Source organism: Condylura cristata, unplaced genomic scaffold (genome assembly GCF_000260355.1).
Source record: "Condylura cristata isolate star-nosed mole 26May11 unplaced genomic scaffold, ConCri1.0 scaffold00021, whole genome shotgun sequence".
Lineage (NCBI taxonomy): Eukaryota > Metazoa > Chordata > Mammalia > Eulipotyphla > Talpidae > Condylura > Condylura cristata.
In genome coordinates this window covers 18,480,083-18,494,634 of record NW_004567122.1, presented here as the reverse complement: position 1 = coordinate 18,494,634, position 14,552 = coordinate 18,480,083, and the positions used below count along the sequence as shown (strand labels likewise).

Genomic DNA, 14,552 nt, shown 5'->3' with positions numbered 1-14,552 from the left:
CGTTCACACTTCGGTGGTTGTAGACCAGAGGACTGGAAACAAAAGGGTTACTTGTTACCCCACTACCGCCTTTACCCCAGATCGATTTTTCTTATTTAATCAGCGAGTAAAAAGGGAGACACAGGGAAAGGGGAAAAAATTGGAAGAAGAGTAAAGTGTTGGGGGAGGGTTGAGAGCCAGAGGCTGCAATACAGAAAATCAGTCTTGGGAGTTCGCGCTGCCGAGTTCCTGCAACAGGAAGGGAAGCCAGCAAAAGACTCGCTGTCGTTTCCACCCCGCCAGCCTCCCTTTTCTCCGCGCTACGCGCTAGTGGCTCGTTTGGCTTCCTCTGCCACCGAGCGATCACAGACATTATTTTCCCCAAGATAACACAATCAAACTTGTATTTACTGACATCCTCTCCTCGTAGGCTGTTTGAGATTTGTTTTAATAAATAAGTGTTTTATGTGAATGATGTAGTAATTGGAACGGGCGCTCCATTTTTTCCTCCTGCTTACTGCAGGAGGTTCCCCAACCCCAATCTGGTTGGAAAATAAAACGCTTTGTCTCCAGAACCACCCCCCGCCGCACCCCCACCCGATCTCAGTGTGTGTTTTATACGTGTGTATATCTCAACCCCCTACAGTAGCCAAGAGAAAGCAGCTAGCCAATGAGAGAGCCCAGTTTCATAAAAGCTGCTCTCTGATTGGCCGGAAGCGAAAGGGCAATGGGAACAAAGAAAAGTCCCTTTCAGGTATAGAGGCTGAGAGCTCCTTTGCTCCACTCCCCCTGTGTGTGTGTTGTGTTTCAGTCCTGATTTCAGTGTTGCAGAACAAGCTTGTTGTGTGTGTGTGCACCAGGGGGATTTTTTTTCTTTTCTTTTCTTTTTTTAATTTTGATTTTTGCTTTTATAACAAATACACAGGTCGGTCTGTGACATTTGATGGTCCATCTTCTTTATTAATAAATTTGTTGAAGAGACTATAATTTCCAAAATAAAGCGGCTGCAACCAAACACATTCAATGCAGTTAGAAGGAAAAGGTCAACTCGATCCAATACAGACCGTAAGTACGGTTGCGTGGTGTGTCTCTATATAGCACTTAGCGGGGACTTCATGCAGGGGAATGTGCGACTTTTATGCATTGAAATGAGGAACTAGTTATACAGGGTTTGGGTTTGCATTGAGAACAACAACCCAACAAGGGTGAATTTTATTCAGTGGAGGGTGAAGCATTTGTAACTTCTTCACACAAATTAAGCTTGACTGGGCACTCGGGGTAACTTAGAATAAATTACCTTTTGGGCTCTAACCCAAGGAGAATAAAAGTGACACAGTTACATATCCTGATCTGCAGTGTCCATTCTCTACCTCACCTCACTTCCTCCCTTTCCTATCCTAAGCTGGGCAAGACCCTTTTCCAAACTGAGCCAGAAAAATGGGGCAAGGGCAGAACAAGCCGATTTCTGGCTCTTGTCACATACTAGTGCCCAACAATTTAATACTGAACAAGGGAATAGTCACCCATTACATGTAATCGTTATAATGACCATTTTCCGTCTCCTTAAAAAAGCAAGCAGCAAAAACACCATTAAGAGAGAGAAGGGGGAAAAAAAAAAAAAGAGCCCCACCCAACCCAAACAAACCCACAAATAGTAACAATGGTGTGTTTATTACAGGACCTGGCTTGGGAACTAACAAAATGTTTTTCTTTGTTTAAGACATGAGGGGGGGTCCCTAAAACCCAAGCAGCGGAGGTATCCACCTCGTCCCCAAGGTGCCCCGGTCTCTGGCCCCTAGGGAAAGCCGACAAATTGGAGATAAGTTGAGGAAAGGTTTATAAGGTGTTTCTTTAAAACATCTGCTTTGCTCTTGTGCTCATTACATTTCACTCCTTGCGAACTTCCGAGATCCTAGATCTGCGAGAAATGTTTCACATTCATAACTTGTAGCTGCGCCCACTGCCGGGTAGGGGTGGGGGGTGAGCCGGTGGCGCGGAGGTGGGGGGGGGAGTGTATGCAGGGGGAGGGGAGAGACCTTCAGCTTTTTTTTAAAGACCAGATCAGTATTTTCTTGATACGCTTGTCACCATTTTTGTTCTCACGACAACCAATTGAGCCCTTGATCCTCACGTGATGTGAAAGGCTTGCACTGTAACAAAATCGCTCCTTTTAGATGGTTGGTTGTTGCTAACTCGCCCATCCCCCTCTCCCAGCCCCGACATTTCCAGCAAAGCGACTCTCCACTTCCAATCCATCAACAATTCATTACTGCTTTTAGCTTCCAAACGCCAGCTAATTAAAAATACTAAGCCAAGCTCCGGGGCCATCTGACTAAACACAGGAGGGGGTGGGCTAGAGAGGAGGAGTGAAAAATAAATAAAAGGGAGACGCACCGTTTGCTGCGACTACAAATGGGAAAAAGTGTCCTGGAAAAAGGTCGTCTTTAGAAAAAAATCTTTTTTTGACTCTAATTATCGAATTACCACATGACTGATTGGCTTGAGCGACAGCGGATTTTTCCCCCTCGGGGACTATTCTAGGAAGTCAAATCCTTTTTCTTAAAAAAAAAAAAAAAAAAACCACAGGAAAACTATCACATCGTCGAGGGTTAGAAACTGAACCAATTTTAAACGCCGTTATTCTCCCCACCCCACCGCCCCCCGCCCCGAGCGAATGCTGTTATAACTGGTTTATCCGCTCTCTGAATCATCTGTTCCCCTCCCCCTCCACACCTTTCTTTTTCTTCTCCGGCTCGGCTTCTCATCCCACCCTTTCTTCCTCCTCCTCCCCCTCTTCTTCCCCCTCCTTTCCTCTTAAGTTAGTTCAAGAAATCAAATCTGTCAGGACGGGCGGAAAAATGCCACTTCCCGACTAACAGGCGGAATCCAGCCCAGATTTTCAGTCCTTTCTTCTTATTCTTTCTTCCCTTTCACTAATTTATCCCGATGTTAGCACATTCTGTCTTGTTACTAGCGGACGCCTGTAGGTTTGCTACATGGGATCATTACTTACTGATCACGGTGACTCTGAAGTCTGAATCTGAAGGCGGCATGAGAAGTTGGGAAAACTTTTTTCTCTAAACTCTTTTTTTTTTTTTAAACAAACTTATTCTCGATGCTTGTTAAGAGGAAAAAAAAAAACCTTTGGTACTTCTGTTGTGAATGTGAAACATTATCTTCCAGCTGTACAGTGACACATTTTTTTAAGGAAAAAGGACTCCTGATCCGTTTGCCAAAAGGGGGGTGGGGAGTGGAATAATGTTATCGAGTGATTATTCTGGCTGAGATGTGTTATTTGGTTTCTTCCTTCTTGATCATTTGGTGTTTAAGTAAAATGAGGCTCAGGCTTGTTTGCCGAGTGGAGTGGGAAAGGCATTTTGATTTGCTGGCCTAATTAAAAAATGATAAAGGATTAAAGGTAAGCAATGTCTGTGTGTGTGTGTATGTATATTTATTTATTTTTCTTGACAATCAACTGTTAAAAAGGGGCTGATCCCTTTAAAAACCGTTTTAACTGATCTTTGTCAAACACACACTCATTTGCGGTCATTGAGGCCACCTTGGCGCAGATCACTTAAAGTGTATGTCTTAATCAGTTTCCCGTACAGTCAGGAGCACCATATTTAACAGATTGAGCAAGTCTGTGACCTAGGGATACAGTAGAATTGTTTAGGTGTAATTTTTTTTAAAGGCAGATATTTAACCTTTTATTTAACACAGTCTTTTCTGTAGAGAAATGCTCTTAAAGACGTGTGTGTATTTAAAGCAACTGCACAAACTGTTGAGAAAGAGAGGTTGTGTGTGGGGGTAAATGTATAGGGGGGATGTTATTGGTTGTTTTTTTTTTTTCCTGTTCCTTACTGGGAACAAAAACCAGATTGCCCAGACAATTTGTAAAGAGAAGTTCGTAAAATTAGAAATAAAGAAAATTTAGCAGCATCTTTCTGAAACTAGCCTCAGACAACTTCCAGAGTCTGGTCTTTTAAATTGCAAGATCTAGGAAATGTTTAGGGATGCTTAAAGCCGTGTGTCTCCCTCTTGTCTGAGTGTTCAGGCTGTGTTTTCTGGGGTTGAGATATAGCATCATATATACTGAAAAAAATCCTTAACTCACTCACTCTCTCTTTTATTTTTAACCTTGCTGGACTTGACTCAAATCCTTAAGATATTTTAATGTCTTTTAAAAAGTGATTATCCTTGTATTGTTGATAAAGGGATTTTCTTTTTTAGCTACTGTAAGATGCTTACTGTCTTAGGTATGCTTTGGGGGGTTGGTTATTTTCCTTTAAAACTGATATTGGACTGTGGAGACAATACATGAACCACCTTACTCTCCATCCTTCCCTGTACCCCTTACTGACTCCCCAATATTAATCGGTTTTTATTCTGGTAACACCCAGACAAGAAATATTCGACTTTTCCCCCCTTCACAGGAAAAGGTGGACCTGGACTGAAGGGTGTAAAATCCCTGGACACATTCCTGGGGCAGGAAAAAGAAGAGGAAGATTAGAAGATTCTTTCTTTCTTTCTTTCTTTTTTTTTTTTTTTAAAGAGAAAGCCCAGCGGAGCTAAACGAATGTCCCCTCATCTCCAAAGGAAAGTTCATCGGATTTTTATTCTAGAGAGCACATCTTCAGGATGTCAGTGAACATTTCTACGGCAGGAAAAGGTGTGGATCCAAATACGGTTGATACTTATGACAGTGGCGATGATTGGGAAATCGGGGTTGGAAATTTAATAATTGATTTGGACGCTGATTTGGAGAAGGACAGACAGAAATTTGAGATGAATAATTCTACCAACACCACTAACAGCAGCAACTCGAAGGATTGTGGAGGTCTGGCCTCCGGTGGGGCCGGCGCTACCGCAGCCTTAGCTGATGGCCTAAAATTTGCTTCTGTTCAGCCCTCTGCTTCCCAGGGGAATTCACACAAAGAGACCAGCAAATCAAAAGTGAAAAGGAGTAAAACTTCTAAGGATGCTAATAAATCTCTGCCTTCTGCTGCCTTGTATGGGATTCCCGAGATCAGCAGCACTGGCAAGAGGCAGGAAGTCCAAGGGCGCCCTGGAGAGGCAACTGGCATGAATTCAGCGCTGGGTCAAAGTGTGAGCAGCGGCGGCGGCGGCGGCAACCCAAACAGCAATAGTACCAGCACCGGCACCTCCGCCGCCGCCGCGGGGGCGGCCTCCTGTGGGAAAAGCAAAGAGGAGAAGCCAGGTAAAAGCCAGAGCAGCCGTGGCGCCAAGCGGGATAAGGATGCGGGGAAATCCAGGAAGGACAAGCACGACCTGCTTCAGGGCCACCAGAATGGCAGTGGCAGCCAGGCCCCTTCCGGGGGGCACCTCTATGGCTTTGGGGCCAAGAGCAGTGGAGGTGGCGCGAGCCCCTTCCACTGTGGGGGCACTGGGAGTGGCAGCGTCGCGGCTGCAGGGGAAGTTAGCAAAAGTGCCCCGGATTCAGGGCTCATGGGAAACTCTATGTTGGTAAAGAAGGAAGAGGAGGAGGAGGAGAGCCACAGGCGAATCAAGAAACTGAAAACTGAGAAGGTAGGATAAAGTCGCCTTCCTAGATCTCCCACTTTCCTGTTTGTGTGCATCTCTGTGTGGGGGTGTGGGGGTGTGCCTCTGTGTGCTTTCCACTTCTGCGTGCTTTCTGGTTTCTTTGTGAGATTTCTGAGATCTGCAGCCTCAACAAGACACTGGTGTGGGCTTGCTGACTTGGGTGCAGTGTTTAGCTCTTGCTGCTGCTGCTGCTTGTGCTGCTTTGTCTGGGTCCCCAGGGGGGAGGGCCTGGCTGTCCTAAGTACCTTGGGCTCTCCCAGGGCTCCTGGCCACTCAGCCCTTTGCCCGTGTGCTTTTAATAGAAAAGCTGTCCATGCACCCACTTGACTCTTGTCCTGGTTTCTCCCCTAAGGAAAAGTGTCTTCTGTTTTAATTTGCACATCCTGGTATTTCTGGTAATGTGTCCTTAGGCGCTGGGTTCAAGTGCCCTCCCAGGAGAGGTGTGTCGAGGATTCTAATTTACACTCTCCACCCTCAAGCCATTTATTTGTTACTTTCTCCAAAATACTTCTGTCGAAGGGTCCCATCCTTGAACAGGTTCCTGCTACGGGTCCTGAATTCAACCCAATCGGTTCCCCTGAGTCGTTGGCTTAATGAACGGACAGAAAGACTAGAAAGGGTATTGGTGGCTACTGCGATTTTACTGTTGTCTCCTTGTCCAGTTCTTAGCTGGACGTTTACGAGGGTCATCGCTTGCATCTCTAGCTCGAGTAAGGAGTTGAGAGGTTGGCAAGAAAAGTGGAGCAGGCTTGGTGATTGGTATGCTCGAGCTGTGAAAACACAGCCAAAGGATACCAGGATTCTGGGTTGGCTTAGAGCAATGGGGATGGCTGATCTAGGTCGTCTGGATCCTTCCTCCCATCTTGGTCATTATCCCGGCGCTAGTTAAGCAGTGCCTTTGAAAAGCCGCTCCCAGCCTTGTGTGGCTTAGTGCTGGAGGCCTGTGACTCACCGGTCTGGCGGTTCACTGCACACTGAGTAATGTCCTAGGAGCAAAGGTGGCCTGTCCACCACGCAGGTTGCCAGTGAGCTGGAAGCATGAGTGAGGTTTTTCTCCAATGACTCCCGAGGTTAATTTTCAGGGTGTGCCCTACAGAAGCAAAATTCCTAATCATGTGGCGTGTGGCATGGTTGTTTGCAAAATATACTTAAGAGATAATGCGATTTTTGCTTTTTCTAACTTGGAATCGGTATTGTAAGATATCTTCAGGTGATTATTTTGGTGCACGATTCTTCACTGCTCTCTTTTTAAGCCTCTGCTTTTTCGTTTTCGCGTTTTCAAGCCTCTGCTTTTTCGTTTTCGCGTGTATCTCCGGAATAAAGTTTAAATTTTAGGATGTTAGAGGTCGGTAAAGGTACAGGAAGGGGTTGATAATGCCAAAGTGGCAAAAAGCCTCTGAACGCTTTTTATGCACTTCCCCCGGTCAAATGGCATTTCACATGGAGGAGTTGTACTGAGTTTTTCAAAATCCCAGCTTTCGATTCTTATGCGTGAATGTGTAGTTTCACATCGTTTCTGCTAAAAGGCGTTCTGAAATCTTCTCATTACTTAGTACAGTAGGGCATTTACTTTTGTTGCCAATAGTCTTCAAATTGCAGTTCTAATCTGCTCTAACTATCTAGATGAATTGCCCTAATCCAGTGCTCACAATGGCTGTGGTTAAGGAGTCAGAGCCATTTGATTGGATTCACTGCTCCCTGGAATGTGGGAGGTGCTGCCCTATGCATTCCCCTTAGCCTTTTAATCTTCCAGCCAAATGTTCACATTCAACAATTTTGTTTAGCTGGCAATCGGAACATTTCTGTATCTCAAAGGCTGCTGTCATGGCAACTGAGATTAGAGCACGGTGTCGGTTCTCCGTTTTTTTTGTGTTCTTTTCACTTTCCAGCCACAGAGGAAACTGGAGGAGGAACAGGAGAATTCAATGATTCGTATACATGTACCTCATCTGCAGTCAAAGCAGTATAAATGTGATAATACGAATTATATAGATGAAGAGCAAACAAGTCCTAAGGGCCCTGGGGTGGAGGAGGGGAGGAAAGGAAGCTCGCTCAGTGCATTTGGATTAACTCCCAATGCCAGGCAGATCGGCTGGTGCTGGCATCCTGGGTAGGCTCCAGGGGCTGGAATCCTGCAGTGCTGGCCATTCTCTGACAAGCAGGGGGCTTGGCCCAGGATCTGGAACACTGCTCCTTAAAGGCTTTCCTCCCCACCCCCACCCCACCCAGAAGGACTTCTCTTAAGAACGCTTTCATCCGTGGCACACAGAGATGGCACCCCCTTGCGCAAATGCCAGCCAGGGAAGTAACCCTTATGGCATTCACTCACGGGGGTATAAACTCACACTTCAATTTAGGAAATGCTCCCTTTATCATGAAGAAAGATACTGATGCAGGAGGTCAAGATGTATTAGGACAGGCTTCACCTGGCCAGATATTTCAACAGCAGGGCATCTTTGAGGAAGGTTTTGGGATATATTTTGTACAGTGTTTTAAAATCCGCTTTGGCCTGGTTATTTGGACTAGTGAACAGGAAGTGCCCCCAAAGTGTAAATGATTAATTTCCAGCAATCAGATGTGGTTCGTGAGAGGTAACATGTGAAAAACCGAAGGGGGTGGATGTGTGTCTGCTTTTTATTTTTTCCCCTGCTTGGAAGGTTCGTAGGAGATTCGTAAGACTTGCTGTCACCGGTTAATTTTCACAGCATGCTTAAATGTCTATTTTTGGTCTGTTTATTCTGTTTCTTCACTACACAAAGTCATGTAAAACATGATAAATTGGACCTTATGAAACCTAATTAAATCAATGAGTGTTCTACTCCTTTATGTGGAAACCACAAGTATGTTGTAAAAGTCGCCACTCCCTTAATACGTGAACAAAATCAAAACATGCCATAATTCTAAGATGCTTGAGCTGTATTTCCATAGCCCATTTTGTGGTTAAGCCACCAATGACATGTCTGAATAAGTAGATTTGACGGCTTGGCTTTTGGTTGTTAAAACCTGCTTCCCTACCTTCCCTTCCTTTCTTTTGACACAGAATAGCCTGCACTGAGGCTCTTCTTGTATCTTCCTTGGGGCTTACAGGTTTGCCTTATCATACGCAGGTATTTGTCTGGGCTAACTAAATAGGGTACTTGGGTTGACTTGATGGCTGGGAAATTCAGAAATGCACAGAATATTTCTTAAAAACAGCTGATATTCACATAAATATGAAAGGCATAGGAGATCTTAAAGTTGTGGCTTAGGCTTCTGACTGTTCAGTACATACTCAGAAAAGAGTTATTTCTCTAATATCATTCTGCTTTCATTCAGCTGGTTCTCAGCAGCCCAAAGGTGGTATCTGCAAGTGGACCTCTCTCTAAAGGATGTCATTCATTTGATTTTATTCTTTTGTGGAAGCCTTTTTACACTTCACTAGGGAGTTCTGGCACATTTTCAAAGTGAGTGTGAGCAATTTAAGAACATATTTTGGTTAATGAGTTTTGTGGATGATATCCCTCCCCTCTCCCATCAAATAGTGCCCCCTACAAATTCTGCTTAGACAGTGCAGTTTATCTACTGTGAAATAAAAAGACCGAAGGCCACTTGCTATAATTAAAGGACAAAGTCCATTGTTGTTGCACGGCAAATTGTTTTGCTACATAAGGAGTTTAGCAGTTAAAAACGTTGGTAGCTAAGGGTGGTTTCCAGTCAGCATTGATCCAGCCCCTTATTTTTCTGCAGGCTTCCTCTTGAGGATAACAGGGCTTTTTAAGGGGGGTGCAGAGGGTGCCCTTCACTCAAGGAAGTTTTCTGTGAGAACCCATAAAACTTGGTGTATTTGTGTGAGCAGGGATATCCCTGAGTTCTGAGGCTAGTGTTTGAAATCTGGATTTGCTGGAGATATGTAAAAAAAAACAAAACAGAACAAAAAAACCACAACTGATTAAGATTGTGTAAAGGAGATAACGTTTAGCAACTTTTAATAACTTTGCAAATAGTCTGTAAAACAACAACAACAACAACAACAAAAGGTGGGGAGGGGAAGGGATTGATTGTCCAGATGTCATGAGGTTAAGAATGCTTTTCAAGTGAAATTACCTGGCTGCAAGATGGTTTTAATTAGGGTGTTATAAAGACTTATTTTTCCTAAGCAGCATTTTATAGTTCGTAAATGAAATGTATGCTGAACGTGCTAAGCAGAAATCTCCCTAACCACAGAGGTGTTCAATAACCAGATTCAAACAACATGGAAAGTACCATCTGTTCTTCGTTTTCAGCATGAAAAACAAGGATTGAATGGCTGAGATTTGTCCAATTTTGACTGTGTCTGTGTGTGTTTTTTTCTAATTTAAAAAAGTTCACCTGGTACTTCATAGAAAACTCGAAATTGTAGTAATATGAACAACACTGTGAAAACACATGTTCCGACATTTATTTAACCAGTTCCACTTTTATTTAAAAGATTTCCAGAAGCCCAGCCATTGAACACTTTATAATGGTGATTCAGTTCCTGCAGGCAATCACCATGAGGGGTCAGTTCTTCAAAGATCTAACTATTTAGTCAGTACCTGAATTATTCTGTCAATTTTCCCCCCTGGAGGCCAGGGGGGCAAAGGCTCTCTTATAGGCTAACTCTGGTCAGCATTTATCGGTTAATCTAATTGTATGTGATAGCGTGGTGGACCTGTGGTTACTAGATACAGACATTGCTCTTGTTCAGAGCTGCAGTGGGGATCAGAAAGAACGAAACAAGTATTCTTTGAAGGAACAACTTTTCAGGTCTTGACTTCTAAGCGCTAAGATTCCTGGTTCTGGTTCTTAAAGAGTTCTGGGTAAAACATTATCCCGCCTTTGTTTGAGGTCTTTTATAGAAGCTAATGACTAGGCTTGTGCCTCCCTGAGATAAATGACATTATCTCTGAGTGGGCTGACAGGAAACAGACATGTTAATGGTGAAGCTGCAGGGAGGATCTGCCCGGGTTCTGACAAAAGAGTTGGGAAGGGGCCCCTGGTTGTGGTCATTAACACATAATGCATTCTTGCTCTTCCTAAGAGGCCCTTGATAATTGGAAAGCTATTTTAGCCACAAGCACTTAAATCATAAATCTGCTACTCCTGGTTCCTCTGCATTCTTAAAAGTAGCAAAGTGATGTGTTTTTTGTTAACAAGTGTGTGATCTCGTTTGTGGAAATGGTGGCAGTTCTAGGCTGTGTGGTAATGACCTTTGGGGGAACTGGGCCAACAAACTGTTATTATCAGATGGGATCTCTTTGTCTTTTGTCATTACTCAGTCATCCCTTCCACCCCCAGCTTTAATAAAGCAGAAAAGTGGGCTCAAAAACTAAACAAGAAATCCTTTTTTTGTACTCGAAGATGTCTCGTGGGAGAGGGATAAAATAATTTTTTCTAAGTTGGGGAGAGATCTTGCTCAGTGATTTGAATGTGATGAAACCTGCCTTTTGAAGTGTATGTTTAAAAAGTCATGGGTATAATTGAGTTTCAGTGCAGTTTAAACTCTCTGCTTCTTGAACGCAGATAATTGCCATGTTGAACACACTCTCGAGGTGTAGAAGAGGTGGAAGGATCATGTTATTCTATTCTTTAATATTAAGCACTGGAAGTTTTTCATCGTAATTACTGTAGCACAACATAGTTTTGATTGCCAGCACTCTGAACTTGCCAGTGATCTGAACATCAAGGGTTTTGCTTGAATACTAAACAGTTTATTTCCAAGTTGCGTGTAGGGCTTCCTCCTCTAATATGGAAGCCAGAAGGAATGAAATACCAGGTAGTCCATATCAGCATAGTAGAAGTAACCCTTCTTCACTGGGGTTAGTGTGAGTAAGTCAAAGCACCCTTTTGGTCTGTGTATTTCAGGTCACAGAGAGACAACAGGTGAGATCTCTGCTACTAGGACTGATCCAGGTCACTGTTTTAGATTCAGAGGGATCAGACTACTGTCCTGGAAGCGGTATTTCATATGGGCGTGTGCATCCGTGCATATTTAACTATGGATTGGGAGTCTTGTTAGTATGGGCTTTATTATTTAAAGAAAGTGTCCCCATTGGCTTTACTTTCCCCTCGGTGTCCAATTTTCTCTCCCCGCTGACGTTTCACTGGTGACTACTTGCTCTCTGTTGCAAGTTCTTTTTAGTGTAAGCCAAAGGTTTTGGCAATTGGAACAAAAGTCTTTGCAACTGAATGAAAGGTTGTTAAACCATTCAGAGTAGATTGACCAGCAGTTGGGCTGTTTGTAATGTTATTTTGGAAGCTTAAAGGATATTCAAGAGGGTGAGATTGGCACTTTACTCCTAAAGCTGAATTCTGCATAGCTGCTAAATTTTGGTTAGAAATACCTTTGGGGATGTGTTAAACGAGATTATGGGTTTTACCTGAAGAATTTAAGTGATCACAAAGCAAATACTTCATCTGTTTTCATAGGTCAGTGGGCCTTGAACCACCTGCATCTCATGGGGTATTCAGAAAGCGCTCTCCCCTTCCCCTAGGTGAAATTAAATGAAAATTTAAAAGGATATATTTTCCTTGTAATAGAGAACTCAAAGGCCAGGGTGTTTCAGTTAGAACAAATGGGTTTGAAGTGATGAATAAATACTACTGCTGACTTTTCAAAGCCTCTCTCTTTTTCATCTCCACCTCCTTGTTATTCATCCCGACTCTTCTAGCTTAACCACTGAGCTTTCTGCCTCCTGGGAATCTCATTGTCCACTAGCACCTTAAGAAAAATCTGCCTACAGGGACATTTGGGCATATTCAATAATGCTATGTGAACGCAGCCTTTCCAGTTTAAAAATATCGATTATATTTTGTGTTGTACATAATGATTTTAGAAAGCAGATATTTAGGTTGTGGAATTGGCTTATTATGTTAACCAGAGAGCAGATGGCGTAGTGCCACAGACGTATAATTTTACTTAAAGGGACTTTTAAGGTTTTGATGTGTTTTCTTTTCCTCTTATTTCCCTGATGGCTTCTTTTTATTGAAGGGTAACTTAAGGAGACCTGGTAGCAATTTTACTGCCTTCCCCTGACAGTTTGAAATAATAGCTTGGTCTTTGGTTGCACTGATCTTCTACCAGTCTGCTTGATTCTGGTTTTTGTCATGTGGCAGTGAATTAAAAAAAAAAAAAAGTGTTTGTAGTATGTTTTAAGAAATGGACTCTTTTATATGCTTCAATTAGCAACAGACGACAAAGTTTCAATTGGTCACACTTTCATAAACTCCTAGAAGTTACTCTTCCTCCTTTTGATTAAAGAAAACTCCTGGCTTGGTTTCTTAGGAAAGCACAGCTGGCCCTGGGGCTGTTCCAGGCACACCTTTTTGTCTTTCCAATTAGTCACGGAGTCTTCCAGGGTCCTGATCGCTTAAGTTGTCCCTAGTTAGGCTAGCAAGCTTTCCCCTCTTGGAGGGCAGGACGGTTGCTACACTCGCCACGTGTTTGCATTCACTTGGCATAAAGGTACCATTTGTTTCCATGCCTGGATTTTATAGTCTGTACCCATTCTTCACTCTGAACATCATCAGGGGGACTTGGAAAGCATCGCCTGACTTTTTTTCAGAGTGTGCATAGCCAGACCAGATTACTTTTGGATTTCCTGTCACCTCCTTGGCCTATTTTATGGATGGCTCATGTTAAAAGCAACAATAATGTTTGAATTGGAAGGGCTGAAGCCTTGGGTTTTCATTCTTCATGGAGAACTGTTTATTTGTGTGTGGTTCACCACAGTACATGGATAATGCTATCAAATCTGCGCTTTATTATAGGCTTATGACTAGCACAGCAGCACTTTAGCTATGTGTTTCTGCTTTTGAGTTCCTTGCCAATTCTTTTGTGATGGAAATGAAATTAGAACTGAATCTTTGCAGCCAAGGGGAAAATAGGCACAACAAATAGAAATTGCCCCTTGAATCAGTTAAGAAGTAAGCAGGGGAGATAAACATATACATGTATATATATTTATAAAGAGAGATATATAGAGATTTTTTTTCAAAGTAGGGGAACTATAGAGAAAAGCACTCCCATTAAACTTAGCGGTTAAGATCCGCAGAAGAGGGGTTGAAGTCACACTCAGAGGAGGCTGCTTCAACAGGACTATATCCTCTCGTGTTGTTTCACGTCTTAAATAACTGATTGAAAAGCGATTCACATTCCCCAACCTTTAAACTGCTTTGAAGGTGGAATTTGAGTTAAGTAATATTGTTTGCTGCTGCTCCCCAAAGGGAACAGCGTGGTCTTAAAACAGAGCAATTGAGCTTTTCCGCATCAAACTCCATTTGGCCAATTGTCTGCATTTACATTCCTTGCCCAAATCCTTCACCAGCCTTTCCCATGATGCCGCAGCAGATGCCAGACACTGAAGTAGAAAGCGAGCAGCTGTTTCCATTACTCCATTGCTGTATTATCCTCCACAATCTGCTTTTTTTCTCTCCCCTTCCCCCCCTTTTAAAATCAAGAAACCTTCTCTTCCTCTGACTTTTGCGCGCCCCCGTTTATCAGTCACAGGTTTTATATCTTATCATCACCAGCGGTTTGTGGGGGAGGTCGGTTTATAGCAGTGGGAGCAGATTGGGGGCTCAGGCCCTGGGGGAAGGGCGGGGGGCGTGGCTGTCCCCACCACCTAGGGCTGCGCGCTCCCGGCGGTCTGCGGGGGCGCGCAGCCCGGGACACGCCCTCCTCCCAGCCTGGACTCGTTTATGGCCCTGAGCGCTGTAAATCTGTCAGCTCTTCACGACGCCTTCACCTCTTTCTTCATTTGCTCCAGCTTCTAGTTTGACAACGTTCCCCTGAGGCGGAATTCTAATCTGCTTCCAATTAGTTGCAAAATGTGACTGAAATTTCCACATTATGACTGCTGTTTTACTTGCACGCACACATCTAGAAACAAATTAATGCTCTTGAATATTTATTTTTTGAGCCCTTGGATGTACTTTAAGAGGAAGAGTTTCCAACATATTTGGAGTGACTTCCAGGATTTGCATACCCCCTTCCCCTCGCCCCCACCCTCACC

The 14,552-nt window shown here is 43.6% G+C and overlaps 1 protein-coding gene across 3 annotated transcripts in view; it reads left to right on the top strand.

Annotated features, from left to right (window-relative positions):
- The first annotated feature begins 760 nt into the window (after positions 1–760).
- ZNF608 (zinc finger protein 608) overlaps positions 761–14,552 on the top strand; it is a 101,122-nt gene continuing 87,330 nt past the window's right edge. The window contains exons 1-2 of one of the 3 annotated variants that reach the window (XM_004686669.1): positions 761–1,044; positions 4,413–5,526. In XM_004686669.1, coding sequence (XP_004686726.1) covers positions 4,618–5,526 — 909 coding nt within the window. In that variant the 5' untranslated portion in view covers positions 761–1,044; positions 4,413–4,617. Of the gene's footprint in view, positions 1,045–4,412; positions 5,527–14,552 lie in introns of those variants that run through there. The other 2 variants (XM_012728023.1, XM_004686670.1) reach the window with 2 other exon arrangements.